The following is a 16,115-nucleotide window of genomic DNA, read 5'->3' as shown; positions in this document are numbered from 1 at the left end:
GCTCTTCCCCCCCGCTGTCTCTACCTAGCCGTTAGCCTGTTGAGGGGCAACTCACCTTGCCCCCAACCTCATGTTCGTGAGGGGCTCCCCCCCCGCTGTCTCTTGATGGCCAATAAGCTTGGTGGGGGGCAACTCACCTTGCCCCCAAGTTTGATTCAGACCTCGTGTCCACGAGGGGCTCTTCCCCCACGCTGTCTCATGCTGGCCAGTAAGACTGTTGGGGGAAACTCTCTTTGCCCCCGAGTTTGATTTGGACCTCGTGTCCATGAGGGGCTCTTCCCCCCACTGTCTCTAGTCATCCTTTAAGCCTTTAATAAGTCACCATATCAATTTCTCAAAAGTGCTATTATACTATATATTTGCAAACAACTCAAGTCCCTTGCACTAGATTTGTATTACATTTAAGTGTAAACCTTTCTCAACATTCTCACATTCCAGGGCCTCTCTATCAATTTCTCTTCCACCGTTTATAACTTGTAGTTGCCAGCCCCTCCTACATCCACCACTGTATAGGGTCCCTCCCAATTTGGGCCTAGCTTTCTGTCATTCCCCCTCTTGGTATTTGGAGTCACTCTGCGGAGCACGGAATCTCCCACTTTGAATTGTTGTGGCTTTAATCTTTTGTTATACTACCTTTGCAAGCGTCTGTGGTACTCCTCCAGTATAATACACGCGGAGTCCCTCCTCTCCTCTGCCAAATTCAAATCTCGGGACAGTATTCCCCATTTCAAACCCTCCTCAACAGCCTTAGTCCGAGTTGTGGATGCCACCATTTCCGACGGGATCACTGCCTCTATGTCGTAAGCTAGCGAGAAAGGAGTCTCTCTGGTGGAAGTCCGCGGTGTAGTTCGGTAAGTCCAGAGCACATGACTCAATTCATCGGCCCACGCCCTCTTTTGATCCTCCAGCTTTCTCTTGAGGTTATTCATTATGGTCTTGTTAGATGATTCAACCTGTCTATTGCCCTCTGGATTGTATGGGGCAGAGATTCCCTGTTTCACATTGTACGCCTGCAAAAAATCATTCACCTTTGATCCCGTGAATTGTGTTCCATTGTCCGCTATGATAGAATGTGGCAGCCCAAATCTATATATGATATTTTCCTATAAAAATTTAATCACCTGCTCCTCCTTCATCTGTTGCAATGCCACTGCCTCTATCCACTTGGTGAAATAATCTGTAGCTGCTAGCATGAATCTCCTCTTGCCGCTAGCCATAGGTAGTGGCTCTACTATATCCATGGCCCACATGGCGAACGACCACAGACTAGATACATTGTCCAACGGTTCGGTGGGTGCGAATAACAATTGAGAAAACCTCTAACATTTTCTACACTTTTAGCGAACTCCACCGCGTCCTTTTTCATATGGGGCCAAAAGTAACCCTGAGTCAAAAGTCGGTGCACTGTGGTTCTCCCCGCTGAATGGCTCCCACAATATCCCCAATGCATTTTTGCCAGTACCTCTTGTGCCAGATTCGGTCTAAGACATTTCAGTAATGATGCATCGAAATTCTTTCGGTATAGCTCTCCACCTAGCAATATGTATCTGATAACACGATAAAATTGAATATAATTCTACCTCCGAATAAACAATGAATATCAAATGGAAGTAAAACTATTTCTTTTACGAATACTATTTATCAACGATTTATACTCTCGAATCAATCGAAATAGAGTGGAGTAAAAGATTCGTTCCACTCCTAGTTCTTGAGCATTCAAAGTTTTCAATAATTGCGAATCTATCCAAAGTTTAATGAGAGTAATGGTGGGATTATACTACGATGTGAATTCTAAGAACAAGATACTAACTATAATGATTCAACTACGAAAAGCAACGGAATACTAAGGTTTGAATCTATAATAAGAATTAGGGGGGAATTGAATCCACCTTGAATCTAACTTAATAAACTAGCATAGATTGTTGTAATCCAATTCTTACGTTCTTACGGTAAGAATTGGTCGTTCTAATCCCTAATTATACATGACATCTCTACCAATTCATAACTAGCATGTGAGGAAGTCCAACCCATTCTCATGGCGAATCAACGACCTTCTAGAGTGGAATAAACTCTTACAAAGATTCTACATTACACAATCAAGTTTTCATCAAACCCCTCTAATGGAGGTTTAGCCTTGATTCATCAAACTATCAGTTCCATATGAAATTGAATAAAACTGAATATAAAGATTCTAACTTTATTAAATTCAACTAAACAATAATTGAAATCTAAATTAGCAACTAAGAAATCATTAACAAGCAAGAATTGAAATTAGATCTAAGCAATTTTAAATACCAAAATCGAAATTATCAAGAACTAACTATTTTATTTATCTAATGAATGATAAACAATAATTCCAATAACTAATCTAAAACAAGGAATGAAACTAATTAATGGAATGAAAACTAATTAATTAACTAACTCAAAAACTCAAAACTAGATCTAGATTATTCTCTAATAGCTACCTTCTATCCTAAGCTCATTGATACTTAAGAGCTAAGTCTTGTGTATGGAAATGGAGGAGACTAGATCCACATTTTCGTGCATGGGCTGAGGGTCTATGTTTTGGGCCGGAAAATCGAGCCCAAAGCCCAATTTCTTCAGTCCACAAGGCCTTTTTTAGCTAGCTTTGACTTCAATAGGCTTTTTGTCCACTTTTGCTCCTCTGATTTGGTCAAGGTTTAGACCATTGGAAAACGCTTTCCGAGCCGGTCACTTTGACATAAGGTACGCCCAATTTCGAGGCCTGAGTCCAAAGATACGGTCTTCTGAAGTTTTGCTGACTTTTGTGTGCTGTTTCTGCCCGCGTTGACTTTGACTTTTCAGCTTTGACCGAGCTTTACAAAGGCTTTTTCTCCTTGAATCTTGGCCTTTAATCACAGAACTTCTTAGCAACCAACCCTTGCTCATTTATCTCGCCAAAGTGGCACATTTCTGCACATAATTGAGTTCAATGCCTGAAATACATAAAAGCACGTAATTAGCATTAACTCTTATTTATTACTCGCATAATTGGTCTAAAAGTATTATTGTTAAGGGGTTAAAACTACAGTTTTGGGCTCTTATCAAACCATCCCCAAATAGCATTTTGCTTGTCCTCAAGCAAATATGAGAAATTAGCATAAGTGACCAAAATTGGAGTTCTAACTAATCTTTTTTCGCCGAGTACGATTGCATTGACCATATGCAACAAGGCCTTAAACCACTAGGAATTCCATAGTGGATGAGTTATAGCCTCGTGAGAGTTTTCCAGTGAAGGTACTCACAAACTTCATCTATACAACAACGACTCAGAAATAAAACTATTGTTTTCTTATCTATGTCTCAATTATCTATACATCTCACTAGCAATGAATATAGAATAATCAAGTCGAAACCTAAGCTAATATATGCATAATAATCAATCATCTACGAATAAATATATATATAATGAGTAATACTATGAGATGACTAGCAGGTCCGTTTCTGAAAACTCGGAATATCGTCCTTAAGTAGGTCCTCACATAAATGTCAAGACAAAAACCACTATGATTTTTCCGCTCAAGTTTCGCTACTCCAGTGTGCAGTGGCACACTTTACCTTACAAACTCAATGATACACAAGGAAGCCGGAGTCGATCAAACACATCTGCCACTTACTATCACACTAACCTATTTCTAATTGAGCTAGAGGTCTTTATTAGGTGTTGCAGGGATTAGGAGATGGTTTAAGAAGGAAGGAAATGGATATGCAAAAAGGACAAGTCTGAGATAATAGAGTCTTCATATTAAGTAACTAGAGAAAAATCTTGTTCTTTACTTTTGCTTCTACACTTTGTTTCCATCCTTAGCCATATTTTTTTCTTTTTCTTTTTTCTTTGACTCCTTTGATTCTATTTTTGATTCTATTTTTTTAGTTCTTTAACTATTTGGATTTTATTTTATTTATTTATTTTCTTGATGGAAACTTTTCTTTTTCTGTCTTATATACCCATCATTTCTGTAGAATATATATATATATATATATATATATATATACCCATTGTATAGAAAGTCCGAAAAGACCTTTGAAATCAAGAATTTGTTAAGTTTGTTAGTCGCTTCAAATAAGAAAATATATATATATATATATATATATATATATATATATATATATATATATATATATATATATATATATATTTATTTTTTGTTTTTTTTAAGGGTAAAGGATTTTATGGTTTATGAAAGGCTAAAAAGAAAGGCTCGAGAGGGGCTTACTAGCGGAAAATAATTCATAGGTTTGAATTTCTGGCTATATCAATCCAAAGAGGGCCTAAATTCTAGATTAGGATATGACATAGTGATCAAGCAAGTGGGCGTGTGATTTATCTATCTGGATTTTACTTCTCCCTTGTGTCATTTCTCAAATGTTTCACTCATATAAGGCTTTAGGCTATATTCTCACAGGATTTGTAGAATAAGTACTCTAGCCTAGATTTCAGAAACTTACTGCCAACAATCATAGATACTCATGTAACATATTTATAGATAGATGCAAGGATTATTACCTACATATTAACCTAAGTTTCTAAAAACTATTATAATACAAAAGCTATGCGAGATTTCTTGATTATCAAGAGCCTAGAGAAGGAAATCAATACTAATATTCCTAAGTGTACAACATAAACTTTTTATATATTAATATTTTAAAAATTTTTGGATTTTTTTTTAAACTAGAAAACAAGTGCATACTGTACATATCTATATCCTAACAGATGCCTTAATTACACGTGTTTCTATGCCCTCCCCAAACAAGAAACATGCTTTGTCCTCAAAGTATTTAAATAAATAGGGTAGAGAAATACCAAGGAAACGCGTGAAATTCTGGAACATTTGCAAAACAAGGTTAAACATACTAATATAGAAAATAAAAATTGACGCAACTCTATAAGAGTTCCACCCATTATGGGGTTAATGAGAAATAAATTGCTTGGGACATAAGCAGACACTAACTGAAACTAAAAACTAACCTGAACTCCCATTTAAGAATTTTCCTCCTCATCCTCAATAAAGAAATGAGGTTCCTTCGCATCTTGCCACGCCATAGTAATTTGCCAGGCTTCACGCCACTTATCATCTACAATAGCTAACCTGTCAAGCGCCACTTGGTCGGATGGGGTGTAAGGTGCAACGTGATAAGGTTGTATCCTCCACCCTTGCCAAGTCATTGCATGGAACGATCGAATAATATAATTGGTGGGTCTCACAATGTCGACCCTAACCCAATCTGTGAAACGGGCACAAAAAACAGGGAAGAAACATAACATAATACAGCAAAATAAAACAGGCATAAGAAGGTACTGATGCCGCTTGCTGTGGGCACGAGCTAAACTAGACATTAGGGTCTGGGGAATATCATAGAGTGTACGTCCTCCAGCTAAAGCAAGGAAAATATCATAAGTTTCGTCATTCACAGAAGAATAACACCATTCCCCTCTAATGTTTAGAATGATCCAAAACATAATAGTGCCCACGTTCATAGACAGGTTACCAAGGGCGACGTTATAATCCCCTTGGTCCTTTATCCTAAAGATTCCTACACCGTAATGCTCATGCAATTCATCATAGTTATACATGTACATATTATCTACCAAATAGGCCCATGAGTCTTGTATTTCGGCGGGCATAGCAAGTCCAAGCACAAAGGCTAGCAAGAACCTGGAAATTTCTATTGGTTCATCCTCGATGGTGATGGAGAACACTTGTTCTCCATCTGGTCTATCAAAGAACTTACAATTATCATAAAAATAAGATGTAAGGGCGGGAGAATAAAGTTCATCAGGACTTACAATAGTGGCTCCCAGCCTGCTATAATAATCACTTCGCGAAACCACGCACCATAGGTGTCACTTTGGAACAAGTCTTCAAAAGACTGTTCTGGTATGATACGAGGGGATGTCATCACCAATCTACTCGCTGAAGCAGCTGTAAACAATCCTGGAACAACCCACAAAAGATTGGATTTTTTTTTCGTGCCCACGGGGTCCGGGCACGGGGTGCGCTCAACCTATGCCTAGGTAGGGCGCGGGGTGGCCTTGGTGATTTTTGAGTTCTAGGCACTTGGGCCCAGGTCGCGCTCACTTTTTGCCTGGGATGGGCGTGGGTCGTGCTCAGGATGAAAACTGGAATTCCAGTGTTTTGGGCGCAGGTCTCGCTCAGCTCTGGGCTTGGTAGGGTGCGGGTCGCGCTCTGATGAAATTCTGGCTGACAGTGCCTATGGCGCAGGTAGCACTCCACTGGGGCGCAGGCGCAAGCGCTCCGAGTTGTTGAGTTGCTAAAATGGAGAAGAAAAATGGGAAACGTGGGAGTGAAAGGTGAGAGATGAAAGTGAGGTGCAGTGTGGGTTGTGAGTGTAGAATGAATGAAGTTTTTATAGGTTTTAAGTTGCTAAAACGAATCGGGAAGTTGTCAAAAAGCTTTAAGGCAATTGCCGGAAACAAAAAAAATTCTAAAACCGAAAACGGAAACAACCCATATTTTTGATTCTAAAACAACCCTAATATCTTTTAGATTGAATTTAGAATAGTAACTTCTAAATTCTTTTAGATTTCATCCTACCACAACATCTAATCATAGGTATGCCCATATCGGCAATATTCTCAACCCTCACATCAAACCAACTACTAAAATGGAGGATTCTATAACAAATCATGCTAGAGTAAATAATACCACCCCCAAACAATTCGGGAATGTGAGATTAACGATAAAAACAATGCACAATTTGAAAAGAACCAAATTATATTAAAATTGAAATTCAAATACAATTAACTACCGAATTTAAATTTAACTATTGAATTTAAAAAAACTTAATATCCGAACTAATAAAAACAATAAAAACAACTAAATAACATCGAAACAACATATTTTTAGATAACCTAGCCACGTGATGAAGATGGACCCTGAGATGGAGATTGGGCCTGGGATGAAGATGGGGCCTAAGATGAAGAAGGGCCCGAGCCATCCGTCCTTTGATGACGATGCTCATGCCTCTCAGACTCATCTGAAACAGAAACCTCCAGGGGTGGCATGCGTCGTAGAATCTCTACTTGGAATAGGCGTTGTGCTTCCATTGCTGCCTTCATTTCTGGCTTTAACTCTTTATATTGCGCATCGTGACGCTGAAGGAGTGTTCCCATGTTATACAAGAGATCATCTTGACCCTTTTCGAGGCTTTCAAAACTCGTCTGAAGGGTATTTTGTTTCGTTTGAATTTTAATCTGCCTATCTCGTATATCTTCACAAATAGCATAAATGTAACACACGCCAGTATGCAACACTGACATGCGTTCTGAATCAGATGTACACCTCTCCAAGGCATCTTCATCCAAACATGTCATGTCCTCCCTTTCCTCATCCGAATCAACCATCCTATCCTTCGGCAACATCCAAGTCTTTTGGATGCACTCCGTATAAATAGTTTCATTTGAATGGAATTTCAACATAGTCCGCTCAGTTCTTGGTTCCCCCCCCAAGACAACATTATCTTCGTAGGTGCAATACTCTTCCCAACTCCTCTAATCATATTTATCAAAAACTCGAGGATACAGAATTCATACCTCTTCTCTTGCAATATCTAGATAACGTGCAGACATGTCAAACCGATGTCGCTCACTTTCTCCTTCCCAATGACGTTCTTACCAATCCACTGAGCTATAGCCAGTTGGTTGGTTCGCAGAGATGACTGTCGAGCACAATGAGAATTTGGATTGTATTGACCCTCCATGAGAGTGTCGTTCATCAATGCAGGAACTCCAGTATACTGAGATTCTTGCATGGAAGCGTCGAGGTGGCGTTCAGGCGTACTGCCTAGAATCTCAGCCAACTTCTCTCTCGATAATTCTCTCTTAGTCCTAGTCACCTTCATGAAAATTTTCTGGCCATCCAACTCTCTCTTCTTATAAAATTGTTCCACTAAATCGGAGTGATAAAAATTATTTGTCGAGTAACACAACCTATTCCAATTCCTCCTAATCATCTCGTCACCATAAAACGGCGTGAAGCGGTCTGCCGTAAAAGCTTGTTCCGATAGAATTCTTCGTCTAGCTTAGAGCCATTGAAAATTTTGAAAGGATTTGAGGGTTTGTAGAGGGTGTAGGAAACAAGGTGAAACAACACTACTTAAAAAAAAAACGATGGTGGTGGGACAGTTGTTGCGCGGCAGTTCTAATATTTTGTGGTTTTTTTTTTTTTTTTAATTTTCAGTGGCTGCAAATATTGGGGATGGTGGTGGGAATGAATATGGGCATGGGTTAAGTTTGGTTTTCTTTCTTTTTTTTTTTTTTTTAAAAAAAATTTTTGTTCTAGGGTTTAAAGCTTGTTAATGGCGGTGGGGAATGGAATCGCGACTGTTGGTTTGAAGGAAAGGGACGCACGTGCGCGCGAGATTGTGCCCAAGCTTAATTTGATTTTTCGATTTTTGTCGAGTTTTCGCACAACTTCAAACTAAAATTGCCACTTCGTTACCGGTCCGATTTTTGCGAATAAGCTATGAAAATGATCAGGAGAGAATTTCCAATCTAATGATCCATAAATTACTCTATTTCGACTGTGGATGACATATACAAAGATAGAAAATGCCTCGAAGTACGTGCATGATGTAAGTTATGCGAAGGAATGAAATCTAATTTCATAGAGAATGTTAACCCGAGTCGGAATACGATGAAACGATCTAAGCAACACAAATGGCAAGTTGAACAATCTAGTACGGAAAACGAACACCCCACCCCCCAAACAAATTTTTGGCAATGAAGTTTAGAAAATTTGTTTTGAAAGCGGGTCTTTTAAAGTCAGATTCCCGAGACTTCCTAAATTACTATTTTTATGATTTTAACAATTTTTATTTTATTTTATTTTATTTTATTTTATTTTATGAATAAGATTTAATATAAGAAAAACAAGAAAGCAATAAAAGCATAATTCACACCATAGAGGAACATGACTCAAAATTCGAGAAAATATACAAGAGTGGAAAACGTGAATTATGTTTAACGTGGACTTAGGATCTGGTACTTACAGCCACATACTCCATAGGGAGGGCCCGGTTAACTGAGTGGTGCACTTACCAATATATGGAATTGTAAGAAAGTACACCAAACAACAAAATGAGCCGTTTATAGTCAGATACTCGAGACTTTAACAAATAACTGGATATATATATCCTGCAGTTTTCCATATATCAACAACCTAAAGAGTTGTGGGTCTTCTCATAAATAAATAACATGGAATGTACCCCCAAATAGAATTAAACACCAAGATTTCCTACGACGCAACTTAGTGAAATGGAAACGAAGTCTGATAGATCTAGAACGTAACCACGCATGCACCTTCTTTTTCATCTTTGAATGAGAGGGTGTCCAAGTGAATGATCGTGAGAAAATGGATGTTTGTGGAAGATATGGTAGATATGGATGAATTTTAGACGTAAAAAATGGAAGAAATGAAAATGTGGGTTTGGCATAAAACTTATTCATGGTGTAGGTGAGAACTGTCTCAATTATGAAAATGAAGGTGTCAAGTGCCTTTCCCTTGGTAATTATTTATGTATTAAGAGGATTTAGAAAATCATTAAATACAGAAGAAACAAAAGGGTCAAATGCAAACTCCAGGTTCCTTTGAAAAGGTAGAAGGTGGGGAAAATTGGTGATGGAAGATGAATGAGTGTCAGTTAGAGCTCTCAGGTGTAGATCATTAGAAGCTTTGAGATATGTCAGATATTCCTCAATAGGTGGAATATATATATATATATCAAAACAATCTAGTTATGGAGGAGTGTTAGCTATAGGTTGTGTGACAGGAACTATGTCACGCTGATTATTAATGGGTGGATTTTGATAGTTATTATTTACTGGAACGATACCTCTATTAATATTATAATTATTATAATTACCCTGACCTTGTCCTTGTCGTGGTTGAACTTGGTTGTTATAATTATAATTACCCAGGCCTTGTCCTTGCCTTGGTGGACCTTGGTTGTAATTGTTTGTTGGTCTAATATTTTGGTTAAACAACCTTGGAGGTTGTTGATTATTTCGCCAACTGAAGTTGGGGTTTTGTCGCCAAGCTGCGTTAGGTTCGCTATTAATGGAACAAACATTATCTTGTTGTGATTGTTGTTGTTCATAGGCGAGAGGACAATATGAGTCTGGATGCTCAGGACTCAAACAGAAATTACATGGATTGGAGTTGACATTCATGATGGGGATAGGCATTTGTTGAACAGAAATAGCCTATACCTTTTTAGTTAGAGATTCGATTAAATTTTTAAGTTCTGGACCGGGTTTCATCTCAAACATACCAGTGGCCTTTACTATTGTAGAAGAACTAGTGTTGTGGGAGATATCATCACTACCCCCGCCATTATTACGCTTAGTTTGATCTTCTAAAAATTTATAAGCCTCTGAGGCTCCCTTACTTAGGAAACTACCCCCATTCATTATGTCAAGGACTTCTTTATGGTGGTGTAGAAGTCCTTTGAAAAAGGCACGAACTAACGCGTCTTTTGCTAGGTTATGGTGTGGACACTCTATAAGAAGATCGGTGAAATGATTCCAAGCCTCCGAAAATGATTCATGAGGATTTTGTCGAAAGAAATGAATCTTGGAAAGCATTTCATCGGTCTACAGTGGTGGGTAAAATTGATCCATAAATAGTTGAACAAGTTTAGCCCACGAGTCCATAGAATTAGACACTTGGGCAGTTAACCAAGACGCCGCCTTGTCGGCTAAGGTGAAAGAAAACACCCTTAGTTTAATTTGTTCAGCACCAACCGTAGGATGGTGGAATGTAGTAAGGACTTGGTCAATCCTACGCATGTGCTGATAAGGCTTTTCATGGTCTAACCCATGAAAAACGGGTAACAAATTAAATATATTTGGGGGGATTCGGAAATCCCCCACTGGGTCTGATAGAACGATGAAAGATTTAGGGCTATTGTTCAAGGCTTTGTAAAAGTCAGAGAGAGGAGACTCTCTTTCTTCAACCATTATTTTAGGTGGTGTGTAGGGTATATTAGCTAGAGGTGTAGTGAGTGGTATACTAGAAAGGCGTGTTTGTTGACGTTGTCGGTTGATTACGTTAGGCGTTTTTCTTCAGCCTGACCTTAATCTCATGCAAGGCTAAGCCAATCTTAACGAAACACAACAACACTCCAAACAGTCCTGATATGCTAGTATGAACCTCTAACAGGAGATGCGAGGTGTGAAAGAAAAGAGTACCTGAATGCCTCCTTGCTTCGCTTATGAATATCGTCTTATTTACGCGTGCTCAGTCTGTATAACAAGTTAGAACACTAAAAACTATGAAGAAATGGAAATTTGAAACAAACCTGTGGAAATCGGGCAGTTTCAGCAGAGGGCGTAGGTCGCGCTCAGAATAGGCCTAAGTAGGGTGCGGGTGGTGCTCAGGTCAAGCTAGAGTTCTAGGCGTTTGGGCGCGGGTCGCGCTCGAACTTAGCCTTGGTAGGGCGTGGGTCGCGCTCAGGGAAAAACTCAAGGTCCAGGCGCTTTAGCGCGGGGGGAGCTCGTGTATTGTCCTGGCAAGGAGCGGGTCGCGCTCAGCCAAAAAGTGGAGTTCCAGGCGTTTGGGCGCGGGTGGTGCTCCAATTTAGCTTGCCTGTATGGGCAGCGCTCCCGTGTAATTCTTACGAGGAAAAAATTTTCATCTTTGAAACAAACAACCACAGTGAGAATCAAACAAGGGTGGGTGGGTTATGGGACTTTGGAAAACTAACAATTCTAAAGAAAACAATACTAAAGGGAACTAAGATGGCAGCGGCGCCATTTGATAACACAATAAAATTGAATATAATTCTACCTCCGAATAAACAATGAATATCAAATGGAAGTAAAACTATTTCTTTTACGAATATTATTTATCAAAGATTTATACTTTCAAATCTATCAAAATAGAGTGGAGTAAAAGATTCGTTCCACTCCTAGTTCTTTAGCATTCAAAGTTTTCTATAATTGCAAATCTATCCAAAGTTTAATGAGAGTAATGGTGGGATTATACTACGATGTGAATTCTAAGAACAAGATACTAACTATAATGATTCAACTATGAAATGCTACGGAATACTAAGGTTTGAATCTATAATAAGAATTAGGGGGGAATTGAATCCATCTTGAATCCAACTTAATAAACTAGCATAGATTGTTGTAATCCAATTCTTACGTTCTTACGGTAAGAATTGGTCATTCTAATCCCTAATTATACATGACATCTCTACAAATTCATAACTAGCATGTGAGGAAGTCCAACCCATTCTCATGGCGAATCAACGACCTTCTAGAGTGGAATAAACTCTTATAAAGATTCTACACTACACAATCAAGTTTTCATCAAACCCCTCTAATGGAGGTTTAGCCTTGATTCATCAAACTATCATTTCCATATGAAATTTAATAAAACAGAATATAAAGATTCTAACTTTATTAAATTCAACTAAACAATAATTGAAATCTAAATTAACAACTAAGAAATCATTAACAAACAAGAATTGAAATTAGATCTAAGCAATTTTAAATAACAAAATCGAAATGATCAAGAACTAACTATTTTATTTATCTAATGAATGATAAACAATAATTCCAATAACTAATCTAAAACAAGGAATGAAACTAATTAATGGAATGAAAACTAATTAATTAACTAATTCAAAAACTCAAAACTAGATCTAGATTATTCTTTAATGGCTACCTTCTATCCTAAGTCTTGTGTGTGGAAATGGAGGAGACCAAATCCACATTTTTGTGCATGGGCTGAGGGTCCATGTTTTGGGCCAGAAAATCGAGCCCAAAGCCCAATTTCTTCAGTCCACAAGACCTTTTTCAGCTGACTTTGACTTTAATATGCCTTTTTTCCACTTCTACTCCTCTTATTGGGTCAAGGTTTAAACCATTGGAAAACTCTTTCTGAGTCGGTCATTTTGACATAAGGTACGCCCAATTCCGAGGCCTGAGTCCAAAGATACGGTCTTCGGAAGTTCTGCTGACTTTGTGTGCTGTTTCTGCCTGCGTTGACTTTGACTTTTCAGCTTTGACCGGGCTTTACAAAGGCTTTTTCTCCTTGAATCTTGGCCTTTACTCCATGACCCCTAGATATAGGTACAACTTCTCTCCTTGTTTCGGCTGTGACAACAAGGGAGCCTTGCCCATTCAAGTAACTCTTTAATTCCTGAAATGCTTTCTCACATTCTGACGTCCATAAGAAATCTGGTGTACTCCTTAGCAATTGATACAGCAGTCTACATTTGTCTGTCGACTTCGAAATGAATATGTTCAATGTCGCGGCCTTCCCGCTAGTCGCTGCACTTCTTTAACATTCTGAGGAGAGGGCATCTCTACTAACGATCTTATTTGTTCAGGATTAGCCTCTATTCCCCGATGAGTAACAATGTAACCCATAAACTTTCCTGTGGTCACTCCAAATATGCACTTCTCTAAATTGAGCTTCAAATTATGTGTCCGTAGTATGCTAAATGTCTCCCTTAAGCCCTCTAAATGCTCTTCTTCCAACATACTTTTTTTCACCATGTCATCTATGTATATTTCAATTCCCTTTCGGATCTTGCTCTCGAACATTTTTTCCCCCAACCGCTGGAAGGTGGCACCGGCGTTCTTCAAACCGAATGACATCCTCATATAATAATATGTACCACCTTCCACCACGAAGGACGTCTTCTCCTGATCCGGTCCATACATCACAACCTGATTATACCCCATAGATGCATCTATGAATGAAAATATTTTAAATCCCGCCGTTCTGTCCACTAACTCATCCACCCGCGGCATGGGCCTGTCTTTAGGACACTATAAGTTGACGTCTGTAAAGTCGACACACATATGAACCTTGCCATTTTTCTTCGGTACTCCACCTCTCATATTATTCCCACCCCTTTTAACCTTGCAACCTCCTCCCAAATCCTCTAAGCATATTTCGGTCTAATACTTCTCATCTTTTCTTTCACAGGCTTTGCATCTTCATTCAAGTGCAAGCGGTGGCACACGAAGCCTGGATCTAATCCTGTAATATTCTCAATTACCCATGCAAATACATCATTATTTTCTGACAAGAACTATACTAGCTTCCTCTTCCACTCCTCCAGAAAACTGGATCCTACTAAAGTAAATTTCTCTTTCCTTCCCGTCCCTAAATTCACTATTTTGATCTTGTCGAGGGTCTTCGGACCCATCGACAACTCCGCCTCCTCCACCACGGCGGCACACTGTAATTGCTATGCCTGCCCTTTCCTGGGGTGCGATGCCTCTCCTTCTATTCAGCGGACCATACCCTTCACCATACCCTGAAGACTATTTTTAGCTGCCACTTGGTCACCGCAGACTTCATAGTTCATACATCCCTATTGTGGTGGGGAACTGAATTACTTGATAGTATGTTGATGGTACCGCCTCCATCTCGTGGATCCAACGCCTCCCCAGAATTGCATTATATTGAGAGTTGGAATCCACCAACATAAACAGAGTGAATACCGTCACCGGACCCATTGTCACAGGTAGCAAGAGTTCTCCTATAAGCTCTGTCATACTCCCATTGAATCCATATAAATTGGCCCGTGGAGATCTAAGTTGCCTTGGATCAATCCTCATTTCCTCTAAGGCCCCTCTGAATAACAAATCCACGGCACTACCACAATCAATTAACACCCTTTTGACCATGTAGTTGCCCATCGCTACCGAAATGACCAACGCGTTTTCGTGGGGGGAATCAACAGCTTTGAGATCAGCGCTTGTGAATACAATTCGATCCCCTCCCTCCGCTGACCATGATTTGGGTCACGGAGCTCCTGTTACTTCATTGATCTGCTGGATACTCGCGGTTCTCCTTATTTTCTCTCTATGGGCATTGTGACTCAGAACCTCCGCGCTAAAAATCACGTTGATTGTTCCCAGTATCCTACCCTGAGCTGGTACCTGCTCCTCATTCTGGGCACCCGTTACAAACTCCATCATCATTCCTTTTTCTACCAGTCTCTGAATCAACCATTTTAACGCATAACATTCATTAGTCTCATGGTTTCGTACCTGGTGATATGCACAGTATGGCTTGTCTGACATCTCTATCAGTTTGCTTCAAGAACCTTCACATCCCTAAAGATTTTTTTTTATCAAAGGCAAGATCTTACTCAATGGCCTATTTAGTGGCGTCTATTCTAGTTCATGGTACGACTTTCTCTCCCTATTCTTTCTCCTGACTCCTTCCCTGCTCCTTTCTGGCCGCGATGAGTATCTGAGATAAGCACCATTCCCTCTATTAGACGCCTCTGTTTTTCGGTGATCCCCTTTTTTTTCTAAAGATAATACCGCCTTCCCTGACCTTCTGAACTATTTCTGCATTATGTCCTCATACCTTATGTATTTTTCCACTTGAGGATATAACTCGTGCAGGGTCGCGATCTCATTCTTAGCCATGGACTGATGCACTCATGTTCCAGGCCGCAGACCTCTTTCAAATGCTATTACCACGGTCCTTTCATCCATGTTTTCCACCTTCAATGTCTCTGCCTTGAATCGGCACAAATAATCCCTCACTGATTCCGCGGATCTTTGCCTAACGTTGAATAACGCCACGATGTCAACCACCCACCTTTTCTGATGTATAAAATGATCTATGAACGCCTGTTCCAACTCTTGAAACCTATGTATGCTCCTTAAGGATAGCCGGGAACATCATACATCGCAACCCATCATACCGAGCCTCTTGCCAAAGAGGCATTTGTTGTCGAAAATGATGAATGTGATCTGCTGGGTCCCATTTGCCGTCATATCTTTAGAACCGGGGTTGATTGAAGTGCTTCGGAACCTCTGAAACCTATATCTTATTTGCTAATGGGTTACAGTTTAGACCCGCCACCACCTGGCTAGCCATTCCTCCTTGAACTTTTGACTGCTGAAGGTTCGCCTCATGGTCCTTGTTTATCATCTCTTGAACTTGCTCCATCGTAAGACCGGTTACTGGGTTTTCCACGAGGTCTGGCATGACTTCTTAATTATCAGACTCCTCACTTGCTTCCTCTCCCGCTCCCTCCTCCGCCATTTCTCTTTCTCTTCTGAATGCGTCATTCTCTTCTTTCAACCT

General features: G+C 39.6%; 2 protein-coding genes across 2 annotated transcripts; both read right to left on the bottom strand.

The window, feature by feature from the left end:
- Positions 1-629: 629 nt before the first annotated feature.
- LOC147488709 (uncharacterized) lies at positions 630-1,241 on the bottom strand. Its single transcript, XM_086574466.1, has 2 exons — positions 1,122-1,241; positions 630-1,010 (listed from the first exon to the last, which is right to left on the bottom strand). The coding sequence occupies exons 1-2, from the start codon at positions 1,239-1,241 to the stop codon at positions 630-632; spliced, it is 501 nt and encodes a 166-aa protein (XP_086430592.1).
- Positions 1,242-14,362: 13,121 nt separating this feature from the next.
- Positions 14,363-14,707, bottom strand: LOC147488708 (uncharacterized). The gene has a single exon (XM_086574465.1). The coding sequence runs from the start codon at positions 14,705-14,707 to the stop codon at positions 14,363-14,365; it is 345 nt and encodes a 114-aa protein (XP_086430591.1).
- Positions 14,708-16,115: the final 1,408 nt, after the last annotated feature.

This window comes from Coptis chinensis, chromosome 7 (genome assembly GCF_015680905.1).
Source record: "Coptis chinensis isolate HL-2020 chromosome 7, ASM1568090v1, whole genome shotgun sequence".
In the NCBI taxonomy this organism is placed as follows: Eukaryota; Viridiplantae; Streptophyta; class Magnoliopsida; order Ranunculales; family Ranunculaceae; genus Coptis; species Coptis chinensis.
The sequence above is the reverse complement of the archived record's forward strand: the minus strand, read 5'-3'. Positions and strand labels throughout refer to the sequence as shown.